At 32.5% G+C, this 16,414-nt stretch overlaps 1 protein-coding gene across 1 annotated transcript; it reads left to right on the forward strand.

Annotated features, from left to right (window-relative positions):
- Positions 1 to 7,188: 7,188 nt before the first annotated feature.
- LOC139504338 (zinc finger protein 888-like) lies at positions 7,189 to 8,592 on the forward strand. The gene has a single exon (XM_071294409.1). It carries the CDS (start codon positions 7,189 to 7,191, stop codon positions 8,590 to 8,592), a length of 1,404 nt encoding a protein of 467 aa, XP_071150510.1.
- The last annotated feature ends 7,822 nt before the right edge of the window (positions 8,593 to 16,414 follow it).

Consider the following 16,414-nt stretch of genomic DNA (forward strand, 5'->3'; position numbering starts at 1 on the left):
AAGTAATTACAGTCATTTACTGATTGTGTCAGGGATTGCAGTGTTAAACTAACTTTCATTTTGTTTTAAAGAAACCATATATAAAATGAAAGCAACATGATATAAATTTCATGAGGTCAAAACGTTTTTCTGGATTAACCTTCATTAGTAACGTTGAAAGCCAAATATTTGAAAGCCAAGTATGAATAAGATCACAAAACGTTGATGAGCTATACACACTAAGGAACCAAATAGAATAGCTAAACCATTAAAGCACAACTTTTCCCGAGGGTGTTGGAAGTAGAAGGGTACGAATTATAGGGCTTACTAGAGGGTTAGGAAATCAAAGGTCCTTTTTAAATTGAATGCTTTTTTGTACAGTTTGTGTTTTTTGTGAAAACAGCTGTTTTTTTATTTTTGAAACTATGGGAAATTTTGAGATCTTAAATATTTCTTTACCAGAGACAAAGTACAGAATATTATCATCATGAGTGTTTCTCAGAGCAGTTCAATAGAACAGTGTTCTAAATGCAAGGTGACGAACTTTCTTGATTGTATTTGAATGATTTTGAAATGGAATTTTGAATTACATTTGTAACGGTAATTGGCCGAAGTACATGAATTGTCTTTATTTTAGCCTACGTATGACAATGATATGATTGTTTTCTTATTCCGTAAGAGGTACTAGTAATGTAGATAGGCCGTTAGTTTAAATGGCACATGTCAAGCTAGTCGGTTGGATAATTAAAGATACATAAAGACTTATCAGTGCTAGCATGAACCACACAACAAGTAAAATAAAAAAAATACTCCGAGGGAAATTCAAAACGGAAAGTCCCTAATCAAATGGCAACATCAAAGGATAAAACACATCAAACAAATAGACAACAACTGTCATATTCCTGACTTGGTACAGACATTTTTCAAATGTAGAAAATTGTGGATTAAACCCTGTTTTATAGCGCTAAACCTCTCACTTTTATGACAGTCGCATCAAAATCTGTTATTTTTAAAACGATGCGTTAACAAATATGGTTACAGCAGTCATCACTGTGTTACAACCTCAAGACAAACAAACATTTACAAAAAACACAAAAAGCATCTATCAAATTAAAAAAAATCATTCCTTGTTTTGGGTGTTGGACGTCAGAAAATGCAAACGTCACAGTATATGGATGACCGTAGGTGCTACAGAAGTGCTAGCCGTGGTCTTTTTTTCTACTTGTAGCACGTATTACCGAGGCTTATTTACTTCACTATTGTCTACATAAAGAAATGTCTGTGCCAAGTTAGGAATATGACATTCGTTTTCTATTCTTTTGATATGTTTGAGCTTTTAAATTCATTATTCGATACAATGATAAATTACTTGCCGATTTTATTTTCTATGGAGTTCGGTATTTTAGTTATTTTACTCTCAAGATTGGCCGCACACATTAAATGCACAAAGAAACAACATTGCACCTATTTTTCAATAGTTAACACCCTACTACAGCTAAATTTTTCTTGGAAGAGGGACGAAAGATACCAGAGGGAAACTCAAACTTATAGGTAGATAAACTGACAACACCAAGGCAAACAGACAAAGTTATAATATACTGCAATGAAAATGAGATATTGTTATATTCAACAGTTCAAGGTGTTTTTTTTTCATATCCTGGAATGATTCAAATTCGAATGGCGTCAAAATCACGTGATGTAAAATCGTTCTACCCCATCAAATTGCTCTACTGTCAATTAGGGGCTTTTTAAGTCCACGGCAAGTACTTTATTTGTTTGTGGGATATTGCTTTCAAATAGTTTGCAATAATTTTGGGTTTTATTCAACTGGAAACCTAATTTTGTGCCACCCCTTTCGACATCAATGGAATTTTGTATGAATATTTACCTACAGTCATGATGGTCAGAATATATATCTTTTTATCATGAATAAAAAACAAAATCTATGAAAAATAAATGTTAATGGTTTTTTTATTATATACTTAGTAGTAAATACAGATAAATTGTATGTGTAATACAATCAATGACAAGCGTGCTGTATCAGCCACCCGTGATGATATCGATATCAGCACGGTTGCAAAATCTTTATCACACCTTTAATCTGTATGACGTCATTTCAAACCTCCTCATCTGTATGACGTCATGTTACATAAAAAACATCTACTTGAGGTATATGTATATAATAAAGTGTATATGATATGGCTTTTTCAATATCACACACCTACTCTATATTCCTGTACAAAATTATGGCATGGACATCGTTTTTTTATATAGTTTTCCTTTCATTTTGGTTGGGCTTTTTTCGCGGGAAAATCGCGAAAGACGTAAGGAGCATGTCATTTTAAAATTCCTAAAAATACGATTGGCTTGTCTTGTACTGCCTGCCACAAGATTGATAACGCTGAATGGAGTAGACATAAAGCAATGGAGGCCGGAATTGGGATTTTGTGAAGTTATAGCAATTTTTAGACATAACGGAAGTCGGGATTGAAACGGGCATTAGAAATTTGGCATTTTTTTTAGCGATAATTGAGAACAACAATGAAAACTTACCTTTAGAAATGTTTTTTGTTTATTCAAAAGAGCAGAAAAAACGTAGTCTGCACTGTTTTTCTACGCCGGAAGTAGCGTAGTGACGTCAATGCGTAGTTTCCCAATGTGTTAAGTTCAAACACAAATACCTTATAACGAACTGACAAGATGACCGATTTTAGACTACGGTAGGATAAAATATAAGAAGATGTTGTATGATGCCAATGAAGCAATTCTCCATACAAGTCACGATTTTTAAAAGGTAAACCAGTAAAGGGTAAAATACGATCTTCAAGACGGAGCCTAGGCTCACAACGTTTTAACTATTTTCAAATATCTGATATAAGTATAGGTCTCCTCTTGGATGGCTCCGAGGGCTCAACAGATTCTGGCATCTCTTTATGTTATTCTTGTTTTATGTTGACCGCTAAACCACTAAAGATCATTTCCAGTTCAGTTTATTGACACAGAACATGTTTTTAAAAATATATTTACATAGCAAATGTACAGTATACATATGTTTAACTATCATTGAAATAAAACATTTTCAAAAAATTCAAATAAATATTTTCAAATGTGTTTAGCAAGGATGTATCATATTTGTGTTGTATTTTTTAAACTCATCATCTTGAATAAAGTATTCCTGTGCTTATGAGTATAATTCCCTTAAATTATATCAAGAATAGAATAATAAACTTCTTTTTCAACAGTTAGTTAACAGGTGTAAACGTTCATTTTAAAATTAGTATTTACTGGTAATAACTAGGCAGTTTCAGGAATTACTTGTATTGACTACACAGGAATTACATATATCTCCTAATTTCATCTATTTACTGTAACATTTATATAACTATAAAAATTAGAAGATATGGTATCGGGAGTTCAATGATCCTTTTCTATCTATAAAATTGTCAAGTAAGGGATTTTGATACCACGAATTAATTAAAACAGTTACTTAATTCGTCCATCGATACACGATTTTGTATTACACAAACATTGTGTCGACTATTATCGATATTTTCCTCATAACTCTCTAAGAGCAGTTTTATGCATGAAGCACATTCCTGCTAATTAAGGATGTACTTAGGTGAGGTTTTGAAATTTGTGTAAGATGTTAGGACTTCTTGGTGTTTGACCATACAATACAAGGTGAAATGTTTTGCCCTATCACACATATTTCTCTTTTGAAATAAGACGTAATAGCTCATACAAGGTTATATGACAAAATTTATGTAGATTCTTGATTTTCTTTTCTTTATTTGAGACTAAATGAATACTAATACAAATATAAGGGAAATTTCCCGCCATATTTTATAAATCAAATATCTCGAAAAGGATCTCCATGACCTATCAATATTTTAATCTTATTTTGATCCTTATCTTATACTCTGCCAGCTAAGTCCGGAAAGTGTGAACTACATTGTAACACGACGGTGGAGCATTTTCCCAAGTGTTGACTTACATTCGATCTTGCTATCTTTGAAGAAAAATTCGTATAATATCTGACATTAAAACTTGACACCAGTGATGCACTTCTATTAAATTCGTTCCAATTTACGGAAACAATTTTCACAAGTTTGGCTTTATAGGCGAGTGACATTCAGACCTAAAAAATATTTTTAATGCACCTATCTAACACACAGCTATATTATATATCATATAGATATGTATTAAACAAGTTATATAATTATGAACTTTTGAATAATACGAACATCATAGATTTGGGTTTCAAGCCAAAAATATATATGAAATGAAAAAAAAAATATGAAAAATTCCAAAATTGTTACAAAAAGCTTCTTTTTTTTCGCAAAAATTACTTCTTTTATTTTTGAAAAGTATTTTTTTATACATTGACATGTTAAACGTATATATTTTTTGCATTGTGACAACAGAAAATAAATCTACATGTTAATTTTTCACTCTTCAATACTGTTGGTCATTTTTCAATTTGGAATTATTTCTCGATTTTAATTCAATTTTTACAAAAATTGCACCGTACGAATTTTTTTACGACCGACCAAAAAAGAAAGTTCAGATATTATACTATAACAAATTTAAAAAATCAGCTGTGTGTTAGGTGGGTGCATTAAAGTCACTAACTAAGCGTCTTTTCTGAAAATGTCACTCGCCTATTATGGCGTTGTGTTATCTCCTGCCAAGAATGTAATAATTAGATGTTAGTGTCATTATCTTCTCATTGACCTATAAACACCATGTAACAGTTTGTGTTGAATTGCTTTCTTTGTTTTTTTGCTTTTTGGCCTTGAATGTTTGTCCCTAATACTTTATTAACTGTGCATATGCATTCAGATATCGCAGATCAAATTTATTCGTTTATAGTGTACTAATGTACGTTTTGTTTTTAGTTAAGCTCTGCAATTGATATTTTATCGTATGTTTTCTATGTTGTGATGTTATGCTATTGTTTCAGAAAAAGGGAGAAGGTTTGGATCCATTTAAACGTTTAATCCCGCTGTAAATGTTTGCACCTGTCCTTAGTCAGGAATCTGATGTACAGTTGTTGTTGTTTGTTTATGGAATTTATACGTGTTTCTCGTTTCTCGTTTTTATTATTTTATATAGATTAGACCGTTTGTTTTTCCGTTTGAATGGTTTTACACTAGTAATTTTGGGGCTCTTTATAGCTTGTTGTTCGATGTGAGCCAAGGCTCCATGTTAAAGACCGTATATTGACCTATAATGGTTTACTTTTTTTAAATTGCTATTTGGATGGAGAGTTGTCTCATTGGCACTCACACCACATCTTCCTATATCTATATAAGACAACCCGTTTGCTATGCCATGTCTGTTTACAAAGAGCGAAATATTTCTTTACTAGGTAAATTATCTAGTCAGAGGTTCGTCACCACACAGCAATTTAAACCTTTACCAAATGTGTCTATGGATGTATATATATCCTATCTCATCCCATTTGTGTTTTGTCAGAATATTTTATGTTTTATATCGATCTTGAGAGTAAAGCTCTTTTCAACTGATTTTAATAGTCTGGTCTTAAATGTATGTCGTGCTGTAACACCACTGTCCAATGTCATGAACCTCTAGTTTAATGGTTTTCGTTGGTTTTTGTCTATCATAATAGTGTAATTATCTTCTCATTGACCTATAAACACCATATAACAGTTTGTGTTGAATTGCTTTCTTTGTTTGTTTGCTTTTTGGCCTTGAATGTTTGTCCCTTATATTTTATTAACTGTACATGTGCTATGCATTCAGATATCGCAGATCAAATTTATTCGTTTATAGTGTACTAATGTACGGGTTTTCTTTAAGTTAAGCTTGCCAATTGATATTTTATCGTATGTTTTCTATGTTGTGATGTTATGCTATTGTTTCATAAAAAGGGAGAAGGTTTGGATCCATAAAACGTTTAATCCCGCTGCAAATGTTTGCACCTGTCCTTAGTCAGGAATCTAATGTACAGTTGTTGTTGTTTGTTTATGTAATTTATACGTGTTTTTCGTTTCTCGTTTTTATTATTTTATATAGATTAGACCGTTTGTTTTTCCATTTGAATGGTTTTACACTAGTAATTTTGGGGCTCTTTATAGCTTGTTGTTCGATGTGAGCCAAGGCTCCATGTTAAAGACCGTATATTGACCTATAATGGTTTACTTTTTTTAAATTGTTATTTGGATGGAGAGTTGTCTCATTGGCACTCACACCACATCTTCCTATATCTATATAAGACAACCCGTTTGCTATGCCATGTCTGTTTACAAAGAACGAAATATTTCTCTACTAGGTAAATTATCTAGTCAGAGCTTTCGTCACCACACAGCAATTTCAACCTTTACCAAATGTGTCCCTGGATGTATAAATATCCTGTCTCATCAGTTTTGTGTTTTGTCAGATTATTTTATGTTTTGTATTGATCTCAAAAGTAAAGCCCTTTTCAACTGATTTTTATAGTTTAGGCTTAAAAGTAGTTCTTGCTGTAACACCCCTGTCCAATGTCATGAGCCTCTAGTTCAATGGTTTTCGTTGGTGTTTGTCTATCATAATTGGTTTGTCGTTAAATAAAAAAGGTTGTATTTTCTCAATTGAATTGTTTCATGTTTTTTTAGTCTGGGGTTTTCATAGTCGATGAAACAGTATTTTGTTTTAAAGAGCGTACGTTTGCATATAATTGTTTACATCTTCTTCATTGGTAATTGATTGAACAGTTGTTTTATTCCGAAAGAACAAGAAAATTAATAACATATGCATTTAAAGATACCTTACATACTCTGTATAACTAACTAAGTAGAAACCTGTAGCAAACATATATCAACGCGATTATTAAAAACAGGTTTGTTATATAAATATATTTAGGAAATCGCGAAATTTAATTGCCTACGCGATATAAGCTAATCTTCCTATATCTATCTATAAACGCAAAACCAGTTGATTAACTTTGAAGAAACCATGGGTATGCTATAGCTTTGAGGTGTTAAATGTGTTTATCCCATGCAGTATCAAATTTCACCTACCGTTTGATACCACACACAAGAAGTATTTAATATGACATCAATATTATTCACACTCTTTCCAAGACGTTGGCTTCTACCTCAATTATCACCTAGTTGTATAAAAAGAAGCGATACAATTTTATTTATCAGTCACTTCAGAGAGATTGGAAAGAGAATCACTTTGATCAGAACGTTTTCAAGAAACGGCATGGCAAACGAGGAACTTGCTGAGGTATTGTTGTCTTATAAACAGGCATTGTTTCCAGGAAATATTAAGAAAAATTTTCAACATCGTTATCTAATTCAGAGCCGTAGTGACTCGTCGTCCTCAGATGATTCAACTTTTGACCTGGAGGATAATTCGATGTCTCTAATAAACTCATCTTCTCTGGAAAGTAGCATGGCGGATATGTCCGGCATTTCACCAAGTAAGTCAACATCTTTCAAAATTGAACCATCAAATGAAATAGACGATAACGATGTGTTTATGGAGTCTGCAGTAAAAGTTCTGACACAAGAACGGTCGGAACATGGTTCCCCAGAGTGTTCAATTATGTCATTCACACAGAAAGGACACCCATTAACTACCAAATGTTTTGGATCTGAAAATACAACTACTAAAGAACAAGTTCACCACTTTGCGGGTTTACCATCACAAAAATATTCCGTGTCGAAAATTGCATTCAGCAATGAAAAACATGAAAGACATGGATTCCAAAATGCAAAATCTCCTTTTCCGATTCTGCATAACCATTTACCAGGTTTTCTTTCACCACAGTTCATGCCATTTGCAAACTCAATACCGTTCCACTCAATTCAAGAAGAATGCAATATGTTTTTCGACTTCGATAAGTCTACCCTATTGTCTGGTTTCCTTCCAGACCAAGATATGACTACACCGAGTCCCGGCAATTCGCCTGGGATTCATTTCGAATTTCCACCTAAAACAAGGATGTTTAACTCAATGTCAGAACTGAATCGAGTCGCAATGTCTCCACTCGGATGTATTCCTAATCAGATCAATGTATCTCAATTATCGTCTAAACTGTCATCTTTAAAACAACATCGATATCAACGCAGAACTTTGTCCGACTCTGATGCTTACAAATGTCCAGATTGTAATCAGATGTTTCTGTCATTTGATAACTTAGCCAAACACATGGCAAAACACTTACCTACAGAGACTATCTTACAAGGTGAAAATACCAAAGTACACGTATGCAAAGTTTGCGATAGATCGTTTTCTCGTAGCGACATGTTGACACGCCACATGAGATTGCACACAGGCATTAAACCATACGAATGCAGTTATTGTGGACAAGTGTTTAGTCGTAGTGATCATTTAAACACACATAAACGTACCCATACCGGTGAAAAGCCTTATCGATGTCCTCATTGTCCATATGCTGCATGCAGACGTGATATGGTTACACGTCATATGAGAACACACAACAAAAAGTCGGTAAAGAGAGATAAGCTACTATCAGTACCATATTTTAAAGACGATGTACGCGTGAGTTCAGTGTCAAGAACAGATATGACAGGTTGCAAAAATACTTCTGAACGTATATGTCCACAATCTAGCATTGAAAGTGTGATAATTGATGCTTGATGATTTTCATTGATATTTCGTCGCACTTTTCATACAGGGATGTTGTTACCTTGATCAAACATAGGGAAACAAAAAAGAACAACCCAATGGACAACAACAAGGCCATGGTATTGTATATCATACACATACAGTTTAGTGTTTGAAGAGTCAAATTCAAATAGATAAACAGCCTCATAACATTCTATATACTTCAGAATTTACGCTCAGCAGATGAATTGTTGATGTAGCTTATGAATAAATATATAAAAACATCTGCTTGTTTGTTGATTCTTATTAAAGCAATTGAAATAAAAGTCTACGAGAAAATGACAAATTTCCTTGTATTCTAAGTCCTTCTTTCAGATATTTAGGTACTGCAAGGAGTTGTCAGTTTATTTTTGATGTAAGAGTAAGAAAGTCTCTTTGTTATCTTTCGTCCCTCTTTTGTATATATTTGTAAAACTTATAGCTTTTAAAGGTATTAATGCTTATGTCAGTGGTATTGACCCAATGCCGTAAAACATGATACAATACTTTATAACTTTCATGCGTTTTAAGCACTCTTCTTGATTTATATTTAATTATATATATATTATTTATGCAGAAACTGTTAAAAATGGGGAACGAAGCAACGTAAACCATGATGTTTATATCCCATCATACAAAATATGTTTCCGATGTGTTGGATAACCTGCTTTAATAACTGGACATGTAACTTATGTAAGTTAGAATGCTCAATTTATTTCTCAGACATCTTATTAAAGAAGAGGGACGAAAGATACCAAAGGGACAGTCAAAAATCTAAAACAAACTGACAACGCATTGGCTAAAAATGAAAAGGACAAACAAAACCATATGATCAAACTGTGAAACTCAACATCTGCAATATTAACACTACTGTTGATTTTTTTAATTCAATCAAATATTTTTTAAGGTTTTCCTGTTTTCTTTTTCTCTAATATATGAATATTTTGTTTTAACCAACATATATCAATTTGTGTTGGTGTGTTTTTCTTATCAATTAGCATGTACAAATGTTTCAATACAAATATGTTAACTACCATACTTCACATCCACGATTTTATCAATATCCCTCCCTAGAATGTATAAAAAATACCAGAAGGACATTCAAAATCATAGAGCAAAAACAATCTGACCACGCCATGATTAAACAAGAAAAGGACAAACAAACAAATGATAGTATGAAAGTCACAACATAGAAAACTAAAGACTAAGTAATTCAACTAGAACCCCACAAAAACTGGGGGTGATCTCAGTTTCTCCAGAGGGTAAGCAGAACCTGCTCTACATTTGGCTCTCGCCGTGTTGCTCATGTTACTACAAACCCGGTAAATAGTCTTATTGGGTAGGTGATATCCGTGAAAAGTGAACGTAGTTATATATGACATAGATAACATATACATGATCTATGACATCAGACCGTGTCATTTGACATCAATTGTGGTAGCAATGCTATTGATTTTATTTTAATTCACGCAAACAATTCTCTTACGTTTTCCTTTTTGTATTTTTTATTTCTTCAGAATTAGAATTTATAAACCCAATAACGGTGTGAAAATCATCTCAACAACCTAAATCAATTATATTACAGTTTCTATTGGTTGTTTTTTACATACCGATTTGAAATAACTCGATATGAATATATCGACTACATTACTTACAAATCCACATTTTCACAATATCTCTCCAAATTTATTTGGATTGTATGATTGCCAATGAGACAACTGTCCAAAAGAGACCAAAATGACACAGACATTAACAACTTTAGGTCACCGTACGGCATTCAACAATGAGCAAAGCCCATACCGCATAGTCAGCTTTAAAAGGCACCGATAAGATAAACGCCATTTCTAAAAAAAAAGTAAAAGACAAACAGACAAATAATGATACACACGACACAACATAAAAACTTAAGATTAAGTAACATGAATCCCCCCCCACGAAACCCGTGGTTTTGCTCATGTTATTACAAACCCGGTAAATAGAATAATGCCTCAGGTCACATTTGTGAAAAGGAAACGGGAATGTATTTACGGCACAAGGAATATATCCGATATCAAATGTGAAACAGGTATTCCATAATGGTCATCAAACTCAATGCGAATTATAATTTAGTCAAAATGTCACAATTAGGTTAAGGTCATAATGTACAGATATTACTACTTTGCCGGAATAAAAAAGTATAAGAACAACAAAAACAAGTCCGTTTACACAGGACTATCTAGTCCATAAATTTCGTTTCGTCTTCATTCTTTCTTTTTAGCAGTTTTATGTGAGGAGCACATATGTGTTACTGGAGTTTTTAGTTATCAAAGGTACCAGGATTATAATTTAGTACGCAAGACGCGCGTTTCGTCTACACAAGACTCATCAGTGAAGCTCATAAAACCAAACAAGTACAAAGTTGAAGAGCATTGAGAATCCAAAATTCCAAAACGTTGTGCCACATACGGCTAAGGTAATCTATGCCTGGGATAAGAAAATCCTTAGTTTTTCAAAAAATTCAAAGTTTTGTTAACAGGAAATTTATAAAAATAACCACATTATTGATATTCATGTCAACACTGAAGTGTTGACTACTGGGCTGGTGATACCCTCGGGGACGAAACGTCCACCCCAAAGTGTGATCAAATACGAGGGAACGCATTAGTTGAGAATATAAATAAACTGCTGTTGCCTTTATCAAATATTAGTTCATTCTGCAGAAATATATAAAACAATTTGATCTAAAGAATGGCATTCTTTTGAAATTCTAATCTTTATAACGAAATAACCGGATAAAATTCCGTTGCGCACGTGCGCCCTTAAATAAGTTCTTAAATACGTGTTGTTTTTATAATTTTGTTGGAGCTTTTGTTTTATCACAGTGTTTGCGCAAAACTAGACATGTTATAAACTTTACTTTTATTTGATATTATCAGATTATTACATGGCATTTTTCATATCGCATGTATTATCAGCCTAAGGTTCAATATCAGCCCAAGAGCCGCATGGCTCGAGGGCTGATATTGACCGAGGGCTGATAATACATGCGATATGAAAAATTGCATGTTATGATCTTTTTATCATATGCTTCAACAGTAAAGAAAAACAACAGATTCATATATTGATTCTTCTACGTGGTTCCCGAAAAGAAGTTGAAAGAGTAAAAAGTTCACGGACGTCGGACCCAAAATTTGATACATTCAATATGAAATCTTTCTATCATTTGCCTCAATAGAGAAAAAAACCTATATTTTTATAAGGGCCAATCGACAGAAAAATAATTCAACAATATACATAATGAACATTGTTTGGAAAAGTCAACTTTTTTAAAGTAACTTTTTAAATTATGTTTCAGAAAAACTTTAAAAAATGCATTGATTTAATAATTAAATTTTTTTTTTTTTTTTAATTTAATTTAATTATTTTACACAATATACTTTCCAGTATTCAAATAATTATTTTGTACACTACTATGTAATGTTTTTCACTGAAAACGTAGCATTGAGGTGTATTTTCCGGAAATTGCCGAGTACCACCGGAATGCCATGTGATAACGTTACGGAAAGGCATGTGATAACAATCGAAGCATGTGATAAACTTTTCATATCAGCCCGCTAAGCACAAATTCGAAAAATATGGAAAATACTTTAATTTAATGCTATTATCATACGGTAAAAATCATATGTTATTTAGTCTAAGTATATGATAATTTGTATTATCACATCAGGTGCCAATTAAAGAGGTGTCATAAACTGATATTATGTAAACAATATGTCAAATTGTTAAAGTACAGTAAATGCACTTTAAGACAATGCCAGCGCATAAAAGGTTGTTTTTTGTTAATTTCCATGTTTTAAAAAAAGATATTCTTTAAGTCAAATTTCAACAAAACGTAATTGATGTAAGAATATTTAATATGAGTGCCAATGAGACAGCCTTCAATCAGAGAATTTGTAAAAGTAAACCATAATAGCTCAAAATGCAGCTCCAACATGAATCCTTGGCTCACATAGAAGAGCAAGCTATCGAGGGCCTAATAAATTACTTATGTAAAATCATTCAAACCGGAAAACCAATACAATAAATACAATACAATATGCTCAATTTTAAAAACACTCCGTCACATTGACATGTGAAACAAGAGGTAAATTACAAAATACAATCACATACAATTAAAGAAATAAATAAAAGCAATTGTCTAATCTATATTAAGTAAATTTTCACTTTTATCTTGTCGATAGGAATCAGTACCTAGAAAAGCACGTTACCTGTTATATAATGATGTAAGTAATGTTATTGAAACCCTCAACATACATTGGGCCATTCCAGTTAATTTCTGACAGGTGGGGAGATTTTTTTATACCTATCAGAAAAAAACATCATGAAATACTACCTATCAGATCTAAAAATTAAGACCTATCAGATGTAGAGTTTCTGTTCATATTGGGTGGAAAAAATTACCTATCAGATTTTTTTACTGCAAGGATACTACCCATTAGAATTTTAAATACAATACCAGATAATGCATGATACGAAACTGTCTACATTCCAAAGCACCCCTAAGATCTGACATAGGCATTTTTGTAACCCTGAAGATGTAATTATTTTAAATTATTTACTGCTGCAAGACTCTCAGAAGTTTTTTTGCGTATAAGTGTACGTGTCAGATGAAAAACAAATTTCACCCCTAACATGCCTAAGATGTATAAATTTTACAGTTATTTCTTTACTGGAGACATGTTATAAACTTTTATTTGTTCAATACCTTTTGTTCTATCACATCATTATGTTAATTATAAGATGTCATAAACTGACATTATACAAACAATATGTCAACCGGGTGACGCACAATACATGTACTAGTGTCCAATGCAGCACAGAAAAGTTAAGATATATGATGATCCACATCAGAAGTTATTCGTAAAATCAAGTTCCATTTAAGAATTGAATACTTCTTTTTGTAACTTCATATGAATACTTATAATTACTTTTTTTTTTGCTAGAATCATGATAACAACTTTAAAAGCTCAAAGGTCTGAAAAGACCATTTTTTGTCAAAATTGCAAAAACAATTACTCGACATTTTTCAAAAGTTTGACTTGTGTCTTAATTTTTCTTGTCAAATTCTGATTTTTATTATATCTATATATGTACTTGAATATGTTCTTAAAATTTCGTGACAAATTCTTAACATTTGAATATTGTCTTGAAATTTCTCAACAGATTCTCGACATTCTTCTTCCTTCGCAGTAAGGCTTGACTCATTCTTGACATTTTAAATTGTGTCTTAAATTAACTTGACAGTTTTGAATTTTACAAATAATGACCAATATACCCGAAATAATTTTATCTCTATTTCTCTGTATATGAAATGCTGTTGTGTCATGTTTCACTTATTACAATAAAAACCCAAGTTGGGTATGTGAATATAAGATAATCAAATGATTCAAACCGATCATACGGTAAACATATTTCATTTTAAGGGGCCTCTGTGGCCGAGTGGTCTAAATAGTTACTACTGTAATCACTAGCCAGTCAACACTGAGGTTGTGAGTTCGAACCCCGCTCGTGTGAGTGCACTCGACTCCAACCTACATTGACTAGGATTGTCAGTTTCCTATCAAAGAACGGTGGTTTTCTCCGGGAACTCCGGCTTCTTCCACCAATAAAAACCGACCGCCACGAAATAGCCCAAATGGGTAGCTTAAAAAGATACGTTAAAACACCAAAAATAATTTTTCATTTTAAATGCATTTTATTCAATGTACCAAAATGTTTTTTTTTTTTTATTAAAAGCAATTTTAAAGTATTATCGTATCCTTATTCTTCAAAGGATTTGAATAGTTTATAATTATAAAAAAAAATGTGTAATGACATCTGCTGCAATATATTAAGTATTGTATGTGAACATGATGTTTTCCAGAAATTTCAGGTATTTCCAATTAGGAGATGTATTTTAAGCTTGGCCTTCGTAAAACGTAGATTTTACTGACGCAAATTGAGTTCACCTAGCGACGCGGAGCGGAGATAGATAAACGGATATTTGCGACAGTTAAATCGAGTTTTACGAAGGCCAAGCTTAAAATACAATACGGTTATCTCCATTATAATACCAAATATTAAAATAAATGTCATTTAATAAATATCAAATATATATGGCTTCAAAATGGCATAAAAGAAAAAGTCGGCGAAAATGTTGCATCGTCTTAAGCATCTAAACAATGTGACGTCATATGTATACTCTGGATGTCAAACATGAATACTAAACGTATTTTTACTTTTCGTACACTTCAGAATGGTTTCAATGAAGACAAAAAAAAGATTTTGAGGCCCAAATTTTGACTATCTTGTTTATTTTCTTAGAAATTACAAACCAAAAATCAAAATCAGAATTCAAAATGGTGGCTTTCTTAGTTACGGACTGGTAAAATGTGGAATCTAATCCCTAAAAAATTTTGACAACGTCCAATGAAAGTTATCGTTACAAACTAATTACATTACAATAAGTAATATACACTCGATTGGCATATGAAAAAGTATAGCTTACCTCTAATCAGCAGTGCAACTCATTAATTGACTGACCGTGCCACTAATATTTAAAAAGATTGTCGTTCGATCAAATCAAAGTCTTCATTTTTATTAAAATTTATAGAACCAATATTTTTTTTTCGTCAGAATTATGAAGTGAATTAATGCAGTATTCAAACAAATCGGAAAGATTCAAAGAAGCTTGTTACTCTGGGAAGAATAGAAAACTGTGTGTATATGTTTATAAAGGGTTACATCAATGATTTTTTATAGAAATCATTGGTTTTATGACATGGATATCACACAAACATGCAGAATTCAGATCTAAACACCTTTTTCTATGATTTCTCAAAAAGAAAATCAGAAGGGAAGTATAACAAATATTAGGTTTTGATATAAAACTATGAAATACATCACTCAATTTTGAGTTTTTGGCTGTCGTAAAAGAAATAATAATAAAAGTTTTTAAATCAAGATTGAAACTACTTATTTGTCTCAAACGAAAAAAAAAGATCCCCTTTTTAGACACATATACGCACAATAGGAATGATGAAGTTAAACAGAGCAACACGGTCACATTTTAAAACAGACGCAGGTCATCTATTTTTAATTTGACTGGCAGCTTTGAGACAGACAAAAAATCTGTAATTTAAATTATGAAACTGAATGGACCATATCAAATGACACTCAAGTGTTTCATTATTTTGCTCTCTGCTGTTGGAAAAATGCACATCAAAATCCAGATACATTTTCAAATTTTCTGAAACATGGACTTGTTACGGGTGCCACATGTGGAACAGGATCTGCTTACCCTTCCGAAGCACCTGAAATCACTCCTAGTTGTTGGTGGGGTTCGTGTTGTTTATTCTTTAGTTTTCTTTGTTGTGTCATGTGTCTATTGTTTGTCTGTTTGTCTTTTTCATGTTTTAGCCATGGCGTTGTCAGTTTATTTTCGATTTAGGAGTTTGACTGTCCATTTGGTATCTTTCGTCCCTCTTTTAAGCGAGTAATAACTTTTATCTAGCTCCTGTCTTGCCTGAAAATTCCCGTATGCATCACTTTGTCTATACTCAAAGTAGATGATGTGGTGTAAATACGACCATATTTTAAATTTCTTCAGATGAATCTTAATTGATCAGGTTGTCGGTTTTCCTATCGAAGGTTTGTTGGTCTTTTTCAGGGCACCCGACTTCCCCAATCAATACAAACTGGCCGCCAAAAAAAAGCTCAAGAGAATGTTTAAAACACAGAAAATCAAAATCAAATCAAAAATGTAACGGTGGTGAAATCTAGTTTTTTATGTTGTAAG

The sequence above is a fragment of the Mytilus edulis genome, chromosome 14 (assembly GCF_963676685.1).
Source record: "Mytilus edulis chromosome 14, xbMytEdul2.2, whole genome shotgun sequence".
In the NCBI taxonomy this organism is placed as follows: Eukaryota; Metazoa; Mollusca; class Bivalvia; order Mytilida; family Mytilidae; genus Mytilus; species Mytilus edulis.